Below are 14,467 nucleotides of genomic sequence, written 5' to 3'. Positions count from 1 at the left end.
TAAATGGAACTTCTGGTGGCTCTGTGATATTTTCTTTTGAACACTTTTTGCTTACAAACCTGCTATATTCATAGAATCATAGAATTGTTTTGGTTGGAAGAGACCTTTAAGATCATCAAGTCCAACTGTTAACCTAACATTAACAAGTTACTGCTAAACCATGTCCCTCAGCGCTACATCTACATGTCTTTTAAATACCTCCAGGGATGGAGACCCATTGTGTCAGCTGATGCACTCCAAAGAGGTGGAAGAACTTTTGATGGTAAAACTGAAACTGATCTCCTGCAGAAATGGCTCTGGAGACACTATGGATGCAGTTAGAAGGCAGGGGCTTACCCTTGTGTCTGGAGACACTATGGATGCAGAAGAAGGCAGGGGCTTACCCTTCCTTCCTTATTTTAAATATGTACTTCAGCAATTTGGATATTGCTTATACATGAAAGTCATCAAGAGCACTCTCCCAGTTTGTGGCATTTAGAGTCATAGAATCATTTAGGTTGGAAAAGACCTGCAAGATCATTGAGTCCATTAACCTGTCACTGCCAAGTCCACCACTAAACCATGGCCCTCAGCGTCACATCTACAGGTCTTTTAAATACTTCCAGGGATGGCGATTCCACCACTTCCCTGGGCAGCCTGTTCCAATGCTCGATCACCCTTTCTGTGAAGAAATTTTTCCTAATATCCATTCTAAAATTCCCCTGGTGCAACCTGGGGCCATTTCATCTTGTCCTATTGTTTGTTACTTGGGAGAAGAGACCGACCCCTACCTCGCTATAACCTCCTTTTAATTTAAGACAGGTTTGTCTTTATTTACTCTAACAGTAAACATCTTTTTCATCTAGTGGGAAAGGGCGGGCTGATCCTACTTCGCTGAGCTACTCTGTTTCAGCTTATGAGCGCCCAGGCTCGGTTTCTGTCCCCGTTCCTGTCCCTCTCTCCATCAGAGGATGGCCACTTTGGCACTGGCCTCTCCATGCTGGATGACACCTTGCCACTGCCTCAGCCTTCCGCTGGCCGCGCTCCCCTCCTCGGCGAGGCCGAGGCGCCTGGACGCTGGGGCACGTCTCACCAAGATTAACCTGATCCTAAAAGGAAAAAAAAAACAACAAAAAAACCAAACCAATTAAAAAGAAAACAACACAAAACCCCCCCCAAACTACTTCAAGTTTAGGCATACAATTACCTTGTCAGGATTTGCCCTGAACTGATCCCAGCCTACGCTCGTTCCTCTCACGGTGTCGTGATGTGACTTCAGTCAGAAACAGGCGGCCCTCACGGCAGACGCTGCCCGGGCGGCGGCGGAGCCCCCCGCCGCCACCACCCCCGCGGAGGTGACCCGCCCCTCGGGGTCGCCCCGCCGGCGGGGCCGCCCACCGCCGCGCCTCGGCGGGGAGGGGAGAGCGGCGGCGGCGGCGGCGGCGGCGGCGGTGGAGGGGCCGGGCCGGGTCCCCTCAGAGTCTGACGGCGCTGCGGGGGTCGGGACGGGCTCGGCGGAGGGGAGGGAGTGGCTCTGAGGGGACCTTCCGTCCCGGCTCTGCCCTGCCCAGCCCTGCCTGTGTGTGTGTGAGGCTCCGCTCCGCCGTCAGGGCGACCGGTGGCTTCGCCGCTCTCCCCGCTGGGCTCCCGGGGGTCCCTGAGCTCCCGGTCGTCCGCCGGGACCCCTCCCCGGGCGGCGGCAGGGGTGGGGAGGGCTGTCCCCGCCATGGCCTTCACCTTCGCCGCCTTCTGCTACATGCTATCGCTGGTCCTCTGCGCCGCCCTCATCTTCTTCGCCATCTGGCATGTGAGTACCCCGGCCCCCCGCCGCCCCTCCGCCGCGCGCGGAGACCGTTAAAAAAACGGTTGGGCGCTGTTGGTGGGGGGGGAGCGGGCGGAGGTCGTGCCGTGAGGGGAGCGGGGCGGCAGGACGGGCCGGGGCTGGGATCGGGATCCCTTCGCCCGAGGAGCTGAGGCGAGGCCTCCCCCTCGGCCGGACTGGGACAGGACAGACAGAGCGCGCCGTGAAACCTTTGCGTGGGTTATTGTTTTATTTCTTTAACGCTTGCAGCCCGGGTGCTACCCCGGCCGTGTGCCTGTGGGGACCTGCCGGCTTCGGGCGAGGTAAAAGGTGCTCCTGGCTCTGGCAGTGGCTGAGCTAAAACGTGAGATCTTCGAGGTAGGAGCAAGTGGTTTTTTTCTTGACGGAGAACAGAGAGTTGTGAGGGAGAAACCGCCCCGTATCTGATGAAGCAGTCAGGTCGTTTTTCCTCCCATAATAATTATTAGGTCCGTGACTTCTTTTACAGCCGGATCTGAACGTCGAACTTCCTCACGTTTCTAAGGCATGAGCTGGATGTTTGAGTCCACCTTCGGTCATTTCGCTCAGAAGTAGTGGTGCTTGTGCCTTACTGTACGCGGGGTGACTGTGGTAGGCGTTAAGCGGGTGACTTAGAAGGTGTTTATTTCTGCCATGGTGAAATTAATTTGCAGTTCTCTTACACGGTTACGTATTTTGGAGTTATTTACGCTATGTGTGTGCCACACAAATAACTTCATGCCATAAACATTCAGGGTGGAACGGGATGAGGTGAAAAAGAGAGCAAGTCTCATGAATGCCACTGCAGATACCTGATGGAGTAACATTAAAAAAACAACCCAAACAACTCCTTTGCCTAACAAGCAAGGGAGGTACAGAATTTATTCTTATTGAAATGAGAGTAAAAGATGCTAGCCTAGTTTTATGTAAGCATATTGGAAGTATGAAACAGATCACTCTGTTGTGAGAATTCTTTGAAATATGATTGTTCTGAACTGTTAATGGTGCAATTACAGGTTTTTTCCTAGTAATGAAACCACAAAAGTGTGATGGTAATGTCAAATACTGTAGTGGTGTCAAGTACCTCAAGGCTGAAAAGGGTTTCTAGCAGTCAACTTCTGCATTCCTGTTGTCTCAAAAAAGGAGTGGTAAAATTGATGACTTATGTTTTCTTCCCTCCTTTCCCCCAAACCTTTAGGTCCCCGAAAGTGTGGGAATTCTACAGCTTCTTCAAATGGTTTTGAGTTAAAAGTGTATTCTACTCTGAATCTCTTGCAAAAACTTAAATGGTTATTTCCTTCATTACTACGACAATTTTAATAATTTTAAAATATATTTTATTTCTGCTACTGTGTTTTACCAGTCATCTTTTTTTCTTGACTAAAATTGTTGTCTGAAGACATACAGTACTTCGGGAAAATTATTCTTCGATAAATCAGTGTAGTTATTGCAAATTTACTCTTAGTGGAACATTTTTCAGCTTTCAGTCTGTACATTTATGGAGAGTAATCCATTAGAGCTCCATAAGAGGCAACTAAGAAAGGAAACCTTTTGTCAATACTCTTATATTTCTGGTGCATGTTTGTTATGTCTGTTGAAAAATTGTTGAGGGATTGAAATTGAAAATGGCTGGAAATGCTGTTCCATTGTAATAGAGCAAGAATTGGTACCCTCTTTTCTTATAAATAGATAATAATTCTATTAAAATACGTGGTTTGCAAAGGTCATAGAATAATAGATTTAACACCCTGCCAGAATAAACTTTTGACCATGCCCGTTATCCACATACACAAAACACAAGGATTTTTATCATCCTTTCTATAAGAACTGTTATAATCTGGTTTCTTACTTCTAAAATATAGTCTAACATGTAGCTTATGTATTGAGTCACAGGAGTTTCTTTTACTTTAAACATCTCGGTGTGAAAATTTTCCCAAGAAACAAAACTCCTACTCCTTCCCTGTGACCTGATTTTGTTCACTGTAGTATAGTTGTAAGGGACAGTAGATATATTTTAAATAGGTTTTTATAAGGGCAGTGGAGGTTTTTATTAATTATATTTTCCTGTTAAAATGCTTTTTAAGTGTTTTGGGTTGAGGTTTTTTTTGTTGTTTGTTTGTTTTTTTTTTTAAAAAACCAACACATTTTGTTACTAAGAATAAGTTGTTAATTAGTCTGAGCATTCACTCTGAAAGATTTCTGAGGTTCTAAGACTGAACGAGAACTTATGTTTTGTAAATTATTTTAAAGGACAAGAAAGAATGGTAGCATTTGGACTTCATATTGCTCTAACCTGAAGCTGGCTGAGGTTTGGGCAGTTATCTGGAATGAATTAACAGTGGATCAAACAAAATCTCATTTTCTTCCTGCTGGGAAGTCAGATGAATTATAACTTTCATTAATATTGATGTAATAGGTTCAACAAAAACTGTGAAATGAAAACAAAAGAAGAGGGTAAAATGAGGATTTTTATTTTTGGAAACTGCATTTCTGATGCCTTTAGTCGTAAGAAGTTAAATGCTCTCCATACATTCCTGTGCTCTGTACTATTTGGGGACAGACAGAATGAAGCTGGTTGGAATATTTTAAAGGAATTGTAAATAAAAGACAGAAACTCCTTCAGACATCTGGAACATGTAATAATTTTTTTTCCTATCTCTGAGTGATCTTTTCATATAGGTTGCCAGTGGTGTCATGATAAAAAAACCCCAAAAACCACACTAGATGCTATCAGTAACATTTGTTTAAGCTATGCACAAGATTTATCTTAACATGTTATTGCTGGAATTTCACTCATACGTAATAAATGAAAGGAGAGGGCTGAAAAATTGAATTCTGCATGTACTACATAGTACCAATACCCGTCTCTGTGGTATGGGAATTGTTTAAGCATTTAGGTTGCTCAATGACCACATTACCTCTATCTGTAATGACACAATATTAGAAACATCATGTAGAAGTGGGTGTTTTTGTGCCATTGTTATGGAAAAGTACTAAAGAATTTAGTTGAGGATGATGACCTTTCTGCCTGTTTTCTTCTAACCAGCCTCTGGAATTTAATTGAACCTTACATTCCCATTCTAGAATTATATAGGCTGCTTCAAACAACTCTTTCAGTGTTTAGAGTATACTTTATGCAACACTATGACTTTCAAAATTCAGGAAAACTTTTCCACCTGAGTCCTAGAACCTTCCCCTGAGTTCGAATTCTCATAATTTTACAGCTTGGTAAAGTTGGTTGTGTTTGAAGCCATATTAGCCAAATGTGTAACAGCTAAATGAGACGGTCTACAAATGAAGTTAGCGAGCGTCAAAATGTTGAAAGAATATCTTGTGGGAGGAAAAAGTAATACACAGAGATACCTTGGTACAGTTGATTTGAGTATATGCTGCTTGTGACTCTTGCTGCAGAAACGCAGTTACGCTAGTGCTCTGGTTGCTTTACTAGCTGAGGTGCCATTTAAATGTGTTTTGGCAAAGGTGTCCTCTCATCGGTACTGATGTCGCTGAGCATATTATGGGGGATTGCATGATACAACTAACAGCAGAATTTTATATCCTCGTCTGATCATGTTATAAGCTCAAGAGCAGAGTATATGGTTGTCTTACTAATGATTGTGGAATCTTTACTTTGCTGTCCTCAGCTCTTGTTCTTCTTTATAAACAGCTTTTTACTATGCAGTTTTACTCCATTCCTAAACGATCTTGAACTAAGATTTAGCTTCATGTTAACATTTAACTGAGCTACGCCAAGTCTGTTTGAAGTCCCAACAAGATCTGACATACCACATTCGTTTCTAGTGTAGCCGCACTGAGTTGGGTCTGAAGTGAAGTTGACCGAAGTTGACAAAATTGTGGTTTATTTGTCATCACTTAAAATGTGACATGCTTGTGTAAAGTCCTGCAGCATTGTTATTATCTTCAAATACATTGGTTTTGGGTAATCTGAGTCCTTCCCTTTTTTAATCTTTTAAAATGAAATTACCCGCTTTTTGATTTGTTATTTTAAGGAAAGCTTTACGAAAAGAGCTTTTCAAAGGGTTCCACTTTATAATACTGCAGTAAAACAATTCATAAATACCAAAAACATTACTGTTCAAAAAAAGAATTGATGTGGTGGACTATCTCTATTTGAACTCATACCAGCGTATCTTTGAGTGTGTGCGACTGCTTCATAACCAGTAGTACTTAAGGATTGTCAGAAAGTATTAGGAGCATCATGCCAGTGAAAAAAATTAATGGTGCCTGCCTGAGAAGTTGTACCAAATTTTGATGGGTTTTTGGAGTATTCTGTTGTAATTGTGATTCAAATGAATTTGTGAACAGCTCTCTGGCATGACAAGACTTGAACCAAGCAGAAGAGGAATAAAGCAGCAGAGCATGGAATTTTTTTTTGTTTATGCTTCCCCCCCCGCCCCCTTATTTTTCTTCTGAGGTGTGAGAATAGTATTAGTCCTGATAAGCTATCTTTATATGACTTTGGCCTGACTTAGCAGTCACAAGTTCACAAGTATACTTAAAAACAATGAGAGGCAGTGGCTGAACAGAGTAATATAGGCTAAGACTGACCTTTAGTTTTAAAATAAAGCATCCTTTTTTGCAAACGCCAGTGAAAGAAGCCCTTGGAACCTATATTTAGTGCTGTTCCTGCTGTTGGCTTTGTGTGTTATGTTTAGCAGACAGTTAGGCCTTGTTTTCTCATTTACTAAGTGTGTGTAACGGAACCGAACTCCCAAGTACTGCATGTCACCCCTAAAATGCCTTTACTTTCTGACAGAAGATGCTATGTATGTATAAGATGTTGCCACTTCTGTTTTTTGACTGTCCTGGTGATGTGGATTGTATTTTATTAGTACTCAAGTTTCAGTAGTTTAAATAAAAAAATTTGAAAGCTCTCCAAGAGTTATATACGGGGAATTTAGTGAGTATTCAGTATCTGACTCACTTAGGCTTCCTCATAAAATTCCTAGCCTAATTTTTGATAAATTATGCAACCTTAATTTTAAGGATACATAAAAAGTGCCCAAGAGAATCATTTAAAGTTTGGGTTCATAGCAAATTCAGTTGAGCAAAGCCCTTTGGTCACAAACTAGGTGCTAGTCTATCAGTATTCTTTGTGTATCAGTGTCTTATTCTTTCTGTAATTTTGGTTTGGAGGATAGCTATCTCTCTTACCTGAAACCAGGAAAGAGATCCACGAGCTCACTTGAACCTGTGCTTCTCTTCAGTAAAGGCTGCCAGTCATCTCAATTTAACCCATTTACAGTGCTTTAGAGCCTGTCTTTGAAAGAAAGTAATTTCCTTACGGACTTGTGGTCAAGATTGAATTTTCTTTCAGATATTGAAGTTCAGGGCTTCTTTTAATCAGTCATTAATTCGGTTCTCTGAGAATATTGGATAATTATGTGATTCGTCAAATCTTAATCTGATTTTATTTGAACAGCTGCACAAAATGCTGTTGCTGTATGTTATACGTATTTCTTGAAGACACTTTTTCTTCTCTAAGCAGCTAAGCACATTTGTCCCTGAAGGTTTCATAGTCATGACAGTTTAAGGAATGAGTCTGATATTTCCACTCTTTTTAAAGACAGAGCAAAACCAGATTGGTCTGGCTATAACATAGTTTGACAATTCCCTTACAACTTTTCTTTCCGAAGTTTGTCACATTAATGCTGACAGACAGATATTAGGCCAGGCAGCATACGCTGTGGAGCAGAGTATTATATATTGGAAAATAAGTATATTTCAGTTTAGTTACCTTGTCATGCTTAAATAATAATTAAAAAATCATAGAAGACTTTGGGCTCTACCACAGACTTAAATGCTGTGGAAAGATTAAATTTGGTCTCTGCGTATGCTTGAACTGTCATGATGAGATTTATTTGGAGAAAGGTTTTAAATTGCGAGTGGTTGCTACTGGCTATAATTCCAGATGCTTTACAAGTCCCAGAGACTCCATTATCTGTGTAAAATAAATTATTCTGTGGAGTTTCATGCGTCCACAAAAATATTCAGAGAACTATTTAAATGTTATTCAGTTGTCACATATCCAATACTTTTTTTGGTCTTCAGATTAGTTGGAAAATCTGTTTACTAAAGGGATTTCGTGTCCAAATTGGTAAATAATGTATTTTTAGTGCTTTTTTTAAAACTTCTGTGCTTGTTAATAAGCAAGGCAATATAGCTGTCATATTTTATTAGACCGTTGAGTACAACTCGCAGATTGAGTCTGAGGCAGGAGGTTATAGCTTTTGTTACATATATTTGTTTATTCAACCACCACATACTGCATTAAATCACACTTAAAACATTGAATTCAACCCACAGACCTCTGGCTTAGTGGATTTCCCCCATCTCAACATAAATATCCTTTTATCAAAATATTTTTTTGGAAAGAGGAAGAAGCTCAGGAGAGAATAAGAATCTTCTCCTTAGAGAGACTAGACTTCTCTTTGACTCGTTCCTCAGTGCTTATAACCACTTATAAACACTGTTGCCGCTGCCAGCTGGAGGTGGTTCTACCAGGCAATGAAACTAATTCTCACTTAAGTCATGAGCTGGGGATAGCGAGAGACTTACTCTGCTGGAGTTGGTGGTTTGGAAAACGTTTCCACTTTCTGTGGGACCAAAATGTCTCTCCCATATGAAACAGGTAAGAATTATTATTATTTCCACCCTTTGAAGAGATAGTCACTTAAAGTCACAGGACAGAGTCAGCTGATGAGGTAAAGGTAGAAGAAGTCAAATACTATTTACTTTACTAGATCAACTTCCAATGTCTCACAGTTGGAAATTCCCATCAAAAAATTCAATTTGTGACGGCGGTGTGGAGACCAAGATGCAATTTTATTGACAGAATAGTTCCTATGTTCTTTGATAATTGCAACTTCAGAAATAACCAGTTCCTGTTAAAAGAAATAATAAAAGGTTATCAGAATTTCAATTGGAATGGACCTAGGAAATCATCTAGCCCAATCTCTTCTTCAGGGCAGACCTAATTTCAAAGTTAGGCCAGGCTGCTCAGGGCCTTTTCCTGACTTATGAACTCTCCCTGGATGGAGAGTTCACAGCCTCTCTGGGAACCTGTTCCAGTACTTTACTCCTCTCACTGTGAACATTGTCTTCTTACACACAGCTGGAATTTCTGTGGGTGCAACTTCTGACTTTTGTCTCTTGTCCTCTTGGTGCATGCCCCTGAGAGAACTTTTCTGCTGACTTTTGTCTAACCCACACCAGGAAACTGAATGCAATAATTATATCCCACCATAGCCAAACCCACTTCCCTCAGTCTCTCCTTGTATATCTCTCCTTTTGTCCACCAGAATGGCCAGGTCCTTTTCTGCTGAGTTGCTCCCGGGCATGTGGTAGTGCATGTGGATGATCTGTCCGAGGTGCAGGACTTTGCCTTTGTTTTGACTGACCATCAGGAGGCTTTTGCTGGCCGATTCCTCCAGCTTATCAAGGCTACTCTTAATGGCAGCTGTGCCCTCCAGTGTGTCAGCTGATCTCCCCAGTCTGGTGTCATCTGCAAACTTGCTCCATCTGACTCATCTTCCAAGTCATTGATGAAGATGTCAAACAAGACTTGCTCCAGTGTTGGTATCTGAGGAACTCCACTCCTAACTGGGCATCAGTCAGACTTCAAACCAGTGACCGCTACACTTTCAGTCTGATGGTACAGCCAGTTTTTCACCTTGTAGTCTCTCCATCCTATCCCCCCAGTTTGAGTACAGAACTTTTCTACTGGGACACAGCATCTTTTTTCTTAGTGTTTCATTATGTGCCCGGGAAAATTCAGAGGATCATCAGTGCATTTTGTGAAGGCAGGACAGGAGTCTGTATTTTTCTCCACTTGAAAAAGTATATAAAGCAAGGAGTTATTTTAGGAATGTCATTGTGAAAAGTTACATTAGAAGGTATTGAAAAAATCACAAAACATTTACAATAGAAGTAGGTTTTCTCAGCAAGATACTGCAGGATTGCTGAACTTGCAGCTCCAATTTTGATAACGTGAGCACATGAAGCAGAACATAAGGGAGATGAAGGAATAGTGCCTTCACTGAGTTGTCCCACTGCCTGTAACTCCTCACCAATGCAATAGGTCATGAAAAGCCTTTGAGTTGGTTTTGGGTCCTTTTGTATTTCTACATTTTTGTGGGTCATGTCATATTCTAGCTATCAGAGATAGATTTTTTTCTTTTTTTAAATACAACTGGAAGTCTAAGCTAAGCACGTTACTGGAGGAACTGAAGCTTAAAAAAATTAAGGAGATCTACAGCAAAATGGTGAGAATTAATAAGCTGTAGTCCTTGCAATTCTCTGATAACGGATACCATGCAAGTGCCAGGCATTGTTGATACAAGCACCATTTTTTTAATAGAATGACATTTGATTTTTGAATACATTTAAATGCCAACCATCTTCATGCTGTGAGTCACTGTTTCAAGTGTTTGATTATTTAGTCAGTCTTCTGTTGCACTATTATTTTATTGCGTTATGAGTTCTGGCTAAATAGTTCACATTGTATCACCATCTAAGTATAAACTGCTTTGTACATTCACAGAATGGGCGTTTATTAGCAAGCGTAATGAAGGCTCCACTGAGATCAATTTGATTGTGTGATCTTCAGTGTTACACTTCCCTCAGTATTATATAAACACTATTATCAGATCCTTTAGAAAATTGATTTGATGATCATTTAAGTGGCAGGACTGTTTGGAGCTATGCTGAAATGTATCCTTAGCTTTAACCATGCTCCTGTATTAAACTAAGAAGTTTCATAAGAATATAGGTGAACAGATGAGGATGCTTTTTGGGCTGCTGTTATTTTACTCTCAAAGTTTGATCATTTTTTATGGGCTGCTGTATCCCTTGCCATATTTCTGCAACCACAGCTGCATTGCTGCTGTATTGCTTCACCTTGCCTTGTCTCTGCAAACATCGCTGTGTGGCTGATGGCCGTTTCGTGTGTGTGTGTGTGTGTGTCTTGGCCTTGGAGTTATTTCCTCCAAGTTCTGCTTGGCTTCTTTTTGAGAAGGAAAGAAAACTTGGGAAGAACTTGAATCCAGTTATCCCTGCCTGATGCTGCCTGCATTAGAAGAGCTGCTGCTCCCTTGTCCTGCCTCTTGCTGGTCCAGGTGGGCTCCTGTTTTGCCACTGGGAGGCAGGAAGCACGGATCCAGCAGCATTTCTGCCTGCTGCCCCACAGCGGGCTCCTTTCTGAGACAGCATTGTTGTGTGGACCCCACTGTTGTGTGGGTAAAGGGGATTAAACAAGGTGTGAGAAGGGGGAAAACGGGACTGGAGTAGGGAAGAATTCAGGGAGAAAGATGTGAAAGAAAGAGCAAAGGAGAGGAAGAAAATATATGTATGAGTAAGAGACTAACAAGAGGGAACACAGAATTCTTGTTTGGGAGACAATTATTTGAGAAGGCTGCCTGAATCCAGAAGGTATGGTGGAATTCAGGTGGTGAACGTTTTTGGACAGCTTGTATAATGAGTCTTCTGTGTGGGTATGGTGTAATGTCTGACATGCTGGAGCAGATTTTTTAGCAACAGAACCCAGATGCCCTTATGTGTTTCCTGAATTTTGGTGAATGTGCATAAATCACTGCTGGTAGGAATGGAGAACACAAGAGAGGGGAAAAGAAGTAGCAGCAGCAATGTGAAATCTGTGAGGAAATGGAAGAGAACTCAATGTAAGGAACATGTGAGGGAAAGGAAGGCTAATACTTCTCCCAAGCCTATATCCGTGTAACAGAAATTAAAAATGTCAAAATAATAACTTGTAACAATATGTAGGAATCTTTGAATGCTCAGGAATAGAATAAATTGTGGTGTGGTGATAAGGTTGGAAACTTGCTTAGAGAAAGCACTAGCCAGCTGGCCAGTCTCTCATCCATGACTTTTATCTTACTGATACTGAAAACAAAATCTTCTCTTTTGGTCTCATTCTCTTACCTCCTTCTTTGGACCAAATATTTTTTCTAGTTGTATCTATTCTGGTACATTTTCCCATCTGTATACTACCCTTTCCCCAAATTTATTCTGCAGAAATATCCTGTTCATTCCTAGCTCTGGGATTATTAGCTTTGTGCTGTTAACTAATAGAAAAAGTGCTTCCGTTCATTTTGAGAATAATTTATGAAGATGGAGTTTCATGTCTTTAATGTGTCTGTGTCTTTTTCCTTGCATACTCCCCATACTGTAGGTTTGATAAGAAGAAAAAAAGACAAGTGGAAATGTTGCATGGGAGCACATTGCATTTAAGGTGGGGTAAATCAGAAATTATTTGTAATTTTGAGGAAAAACAAGGACAGAAGAAAACACCCTCTCACATCTATAGGTAGTCAGTTATATTGCCTCCATCCAGAATTAACCTGCTATTGGTCCAATGTGACCAGGCTACCATCCTTCCTCCTACCTTCTGCATCTAGGCAGCCTTTTGTGTTTGGTCTTTCACCAACTCGTGTCTAGCCTGTCCTCGGTTTGGTGTGGATAAAGCCTGGGTAGTGAAGAATTTGGCCTATACAAGTAGAAGATGTACAGATCTGTAGTAATGAGTCTGTGATATAGAGGTAGTGAGAAATAAAATTGTAGCTGTTTCGTTTCTTATTGTGCTTTCTGAGTTGGTATGGAGTTTAGTATAAAGAGAAGCAAGGGCAAAACAGTGCTCTCATTTGTGCTGAAAGCAGAGTTCTGTCCGCCCCACTCCCGCGTGTGGATAGAAAATAATGCTGTTTCATTCTCACCCTGATTGGTTGGGAGGTCTACAAACCAGTTCATCTGCACTAGCCATTAGAATGGCTAGTATAGAATCAGAGCCACGAATCTGAGGTCAACACCTCAGCTGTAAAGCTTGGATCCACACTCCCACAATTTGCCGTTAGCCCATTGAAGAGATTGAGACTGGGGGTGAAGCTTTGGCCTAACTTTATACCTCTGTTTGTTCAGTTTATCTGCAGGTATCATCTTTGTTTGCCTCCTTTCCAGGACAGAAGAAAAAGCTGGTGCAAGAGTCTGTATGACCTTTGCTAGGATGCCCCTTCTTAGCTTGCTGAACGTGTGGCTGTGACTGGGAATCCACCCTATAACAGATTGTTTGTTTGCTTTTCAAGACAGTACTGACTATCAGATCAAGTTAGTACCTAACTAACAAGTGACAGCATTCCTGATACGACATGTCAATTTGTTGTCACTGGTGCTCTGTGAGTAACTAATCTTGGGGTTTTGATGCTGAACTGAAGAAATCAGATGTGGTTAGATACTGAAATGTTTAAAAAGTTTTGATCTTGTTATCTAAATGGAAAAACGTGTTTGTTTTAGAAAGAATCCACATAAAATGCTCCATTGCATGTAGGAGGAGGAGACCATATGCAGGGCAGAATATTGGCAGCATGCTTGTGACAAAAGTACAAGGAGTGTGGGAGATTTATATTCAGTTCCCTATTGCTGCAGGGATTCAACCTGTATTTACCGTAGCCTACAAAGGTGCACAGATTTTTGGGCTTTTGGGCTGGTGGGAAACATTGTCAAATCCTCTGTAAGATTTACTGGTAGAAGGAGAGAGTGGGAGTTGCAACTTTGTATCTGCTACCTTTGATTCAGACCCTGACATTAGCTTCACCCGTAACCCATGGAGTCTCCAGACACAGGTATCCTGCGAAGTGGAATGGTCTCACATGGTATAAAATTCTTATACAGAAAAATAAGAGTAGGTCTCTTGCCTCTATAATCTCTTTAGTGAAATGTATATTTATGCACAGTAGCATGATACCAGCAGTGGGACTGACATTATTATCCATATTTAAAAAAAAAAAAAAAAAAAAAAGAGTAGCCTGATGATTCAGGTTCTCTTGTTGAGAGATAGAAGACATGATTTGTTAAGTCGACTGAGGCAGAAGAATTGTTTCTACCACGCTGAATGTAATTAAACTTAAGTAATGCATCTCCATGTACATGCAAGCTTCTTTTCTGTTCAGAATAATGTAGTGTATTCACCAGTTTTGTTGCTAATTGAATATGTCGGGTTTTTTTCTTAATATTGGTAACAACTGTTTGTGTTCCTTTAAAAAAAGTTGAAAGGTGTGTTTGATTCACAGAATACTGCTACTTTCTGAATTGTTTCCCTGTACTGGGTGCAGTAATGTTAAGGTTTGAAAAAAAAGAAAAAAAAAAAATTGTGACAACAAAATGATGAAATCCTTTGGGGAGGGAGGGAAGCGTGGCAGTCTGGACTTACCTTAAAAATTCGTCCTCCGCTTGAGGTCTGTTTTGAAATGTGTTCTTGCTGCAGGGAGCAAAACTATTAGCCTATTTAGAAACAGGCTCTGTGCAGCTATATTAGCATCATCCCTCCCGCACAGCTTGCTTGCCTGTCTTCCTTCTCTTAATGTACTGCAGTTTATACGTGCACAGCTGATTTTGCCTGGCTGGATTTCAGCTGGTCTAGACTGGAAGACAGTGAGTGGGTATAAAGTTGTGGTACAAGCACAGGTAGTCTCTGATTTCTGTGTTTGGGGAATGGGTGGGACATTTGTGTCTCTCCTGAAGGAGAGGGTTGATATCTCTCAGTTTTGGGATAACTGGGGAACATATTTCAGTGTCTGTGGTAAGCAAGTAAAATCTGTGCCCAGAATCCTGTTGTTAGCCAGTAAAACTGTTTCTCCT

The 14,467-nt window shown here is 41.3% G+C and overlaps 1 protein-coding gene across 1 annotated transcript in view; it reads left to right on the top strand.

Moving 5' to 3' along the window:
• The first annotated feature begins 1,424 nt into the window (after positions 1-1,424).
• CNIH3 (cornichon family AMPA receptor auxiliary protein 3) overlaps positions 1,425-14,467 on the top strand; it is a 49,080-nt gene continuing 36,037 nt past the window's right edge. Inside the window, exon 1 of the mRNA XM_063328210.1 lies at positions 1,425-1,786. Within this exon, the coding sequence (XP_063184280.1) occupies positions 1,706-1,786 (81 nt within the window). The 5' untranslated portion in view covers positions 1,425-1,705. The remainder of the gene's footprint in view (positions 1,787-14,467) is intronic.

The sequence above is a fragment of the Chroicocephalus ridibundus genome, chromosome 3 (assembly GCF_963924245.1).
Source record: "Chroicocephalus ridibundus chromosome 3, bChrRid1.1, whole genome shotgun sequence".
NCBI classification, from domain to species: Eukaryota; Metazoa; Chordata; class Aves; order Charadriiformes; family Laridae; genus Chroicocephalus; species Chroicocephalus ridibundus.
Note: the sequence above shows the minus strand (reverse complement) of the source record. Positions and strands in the feature narration are given on the sequence as shown.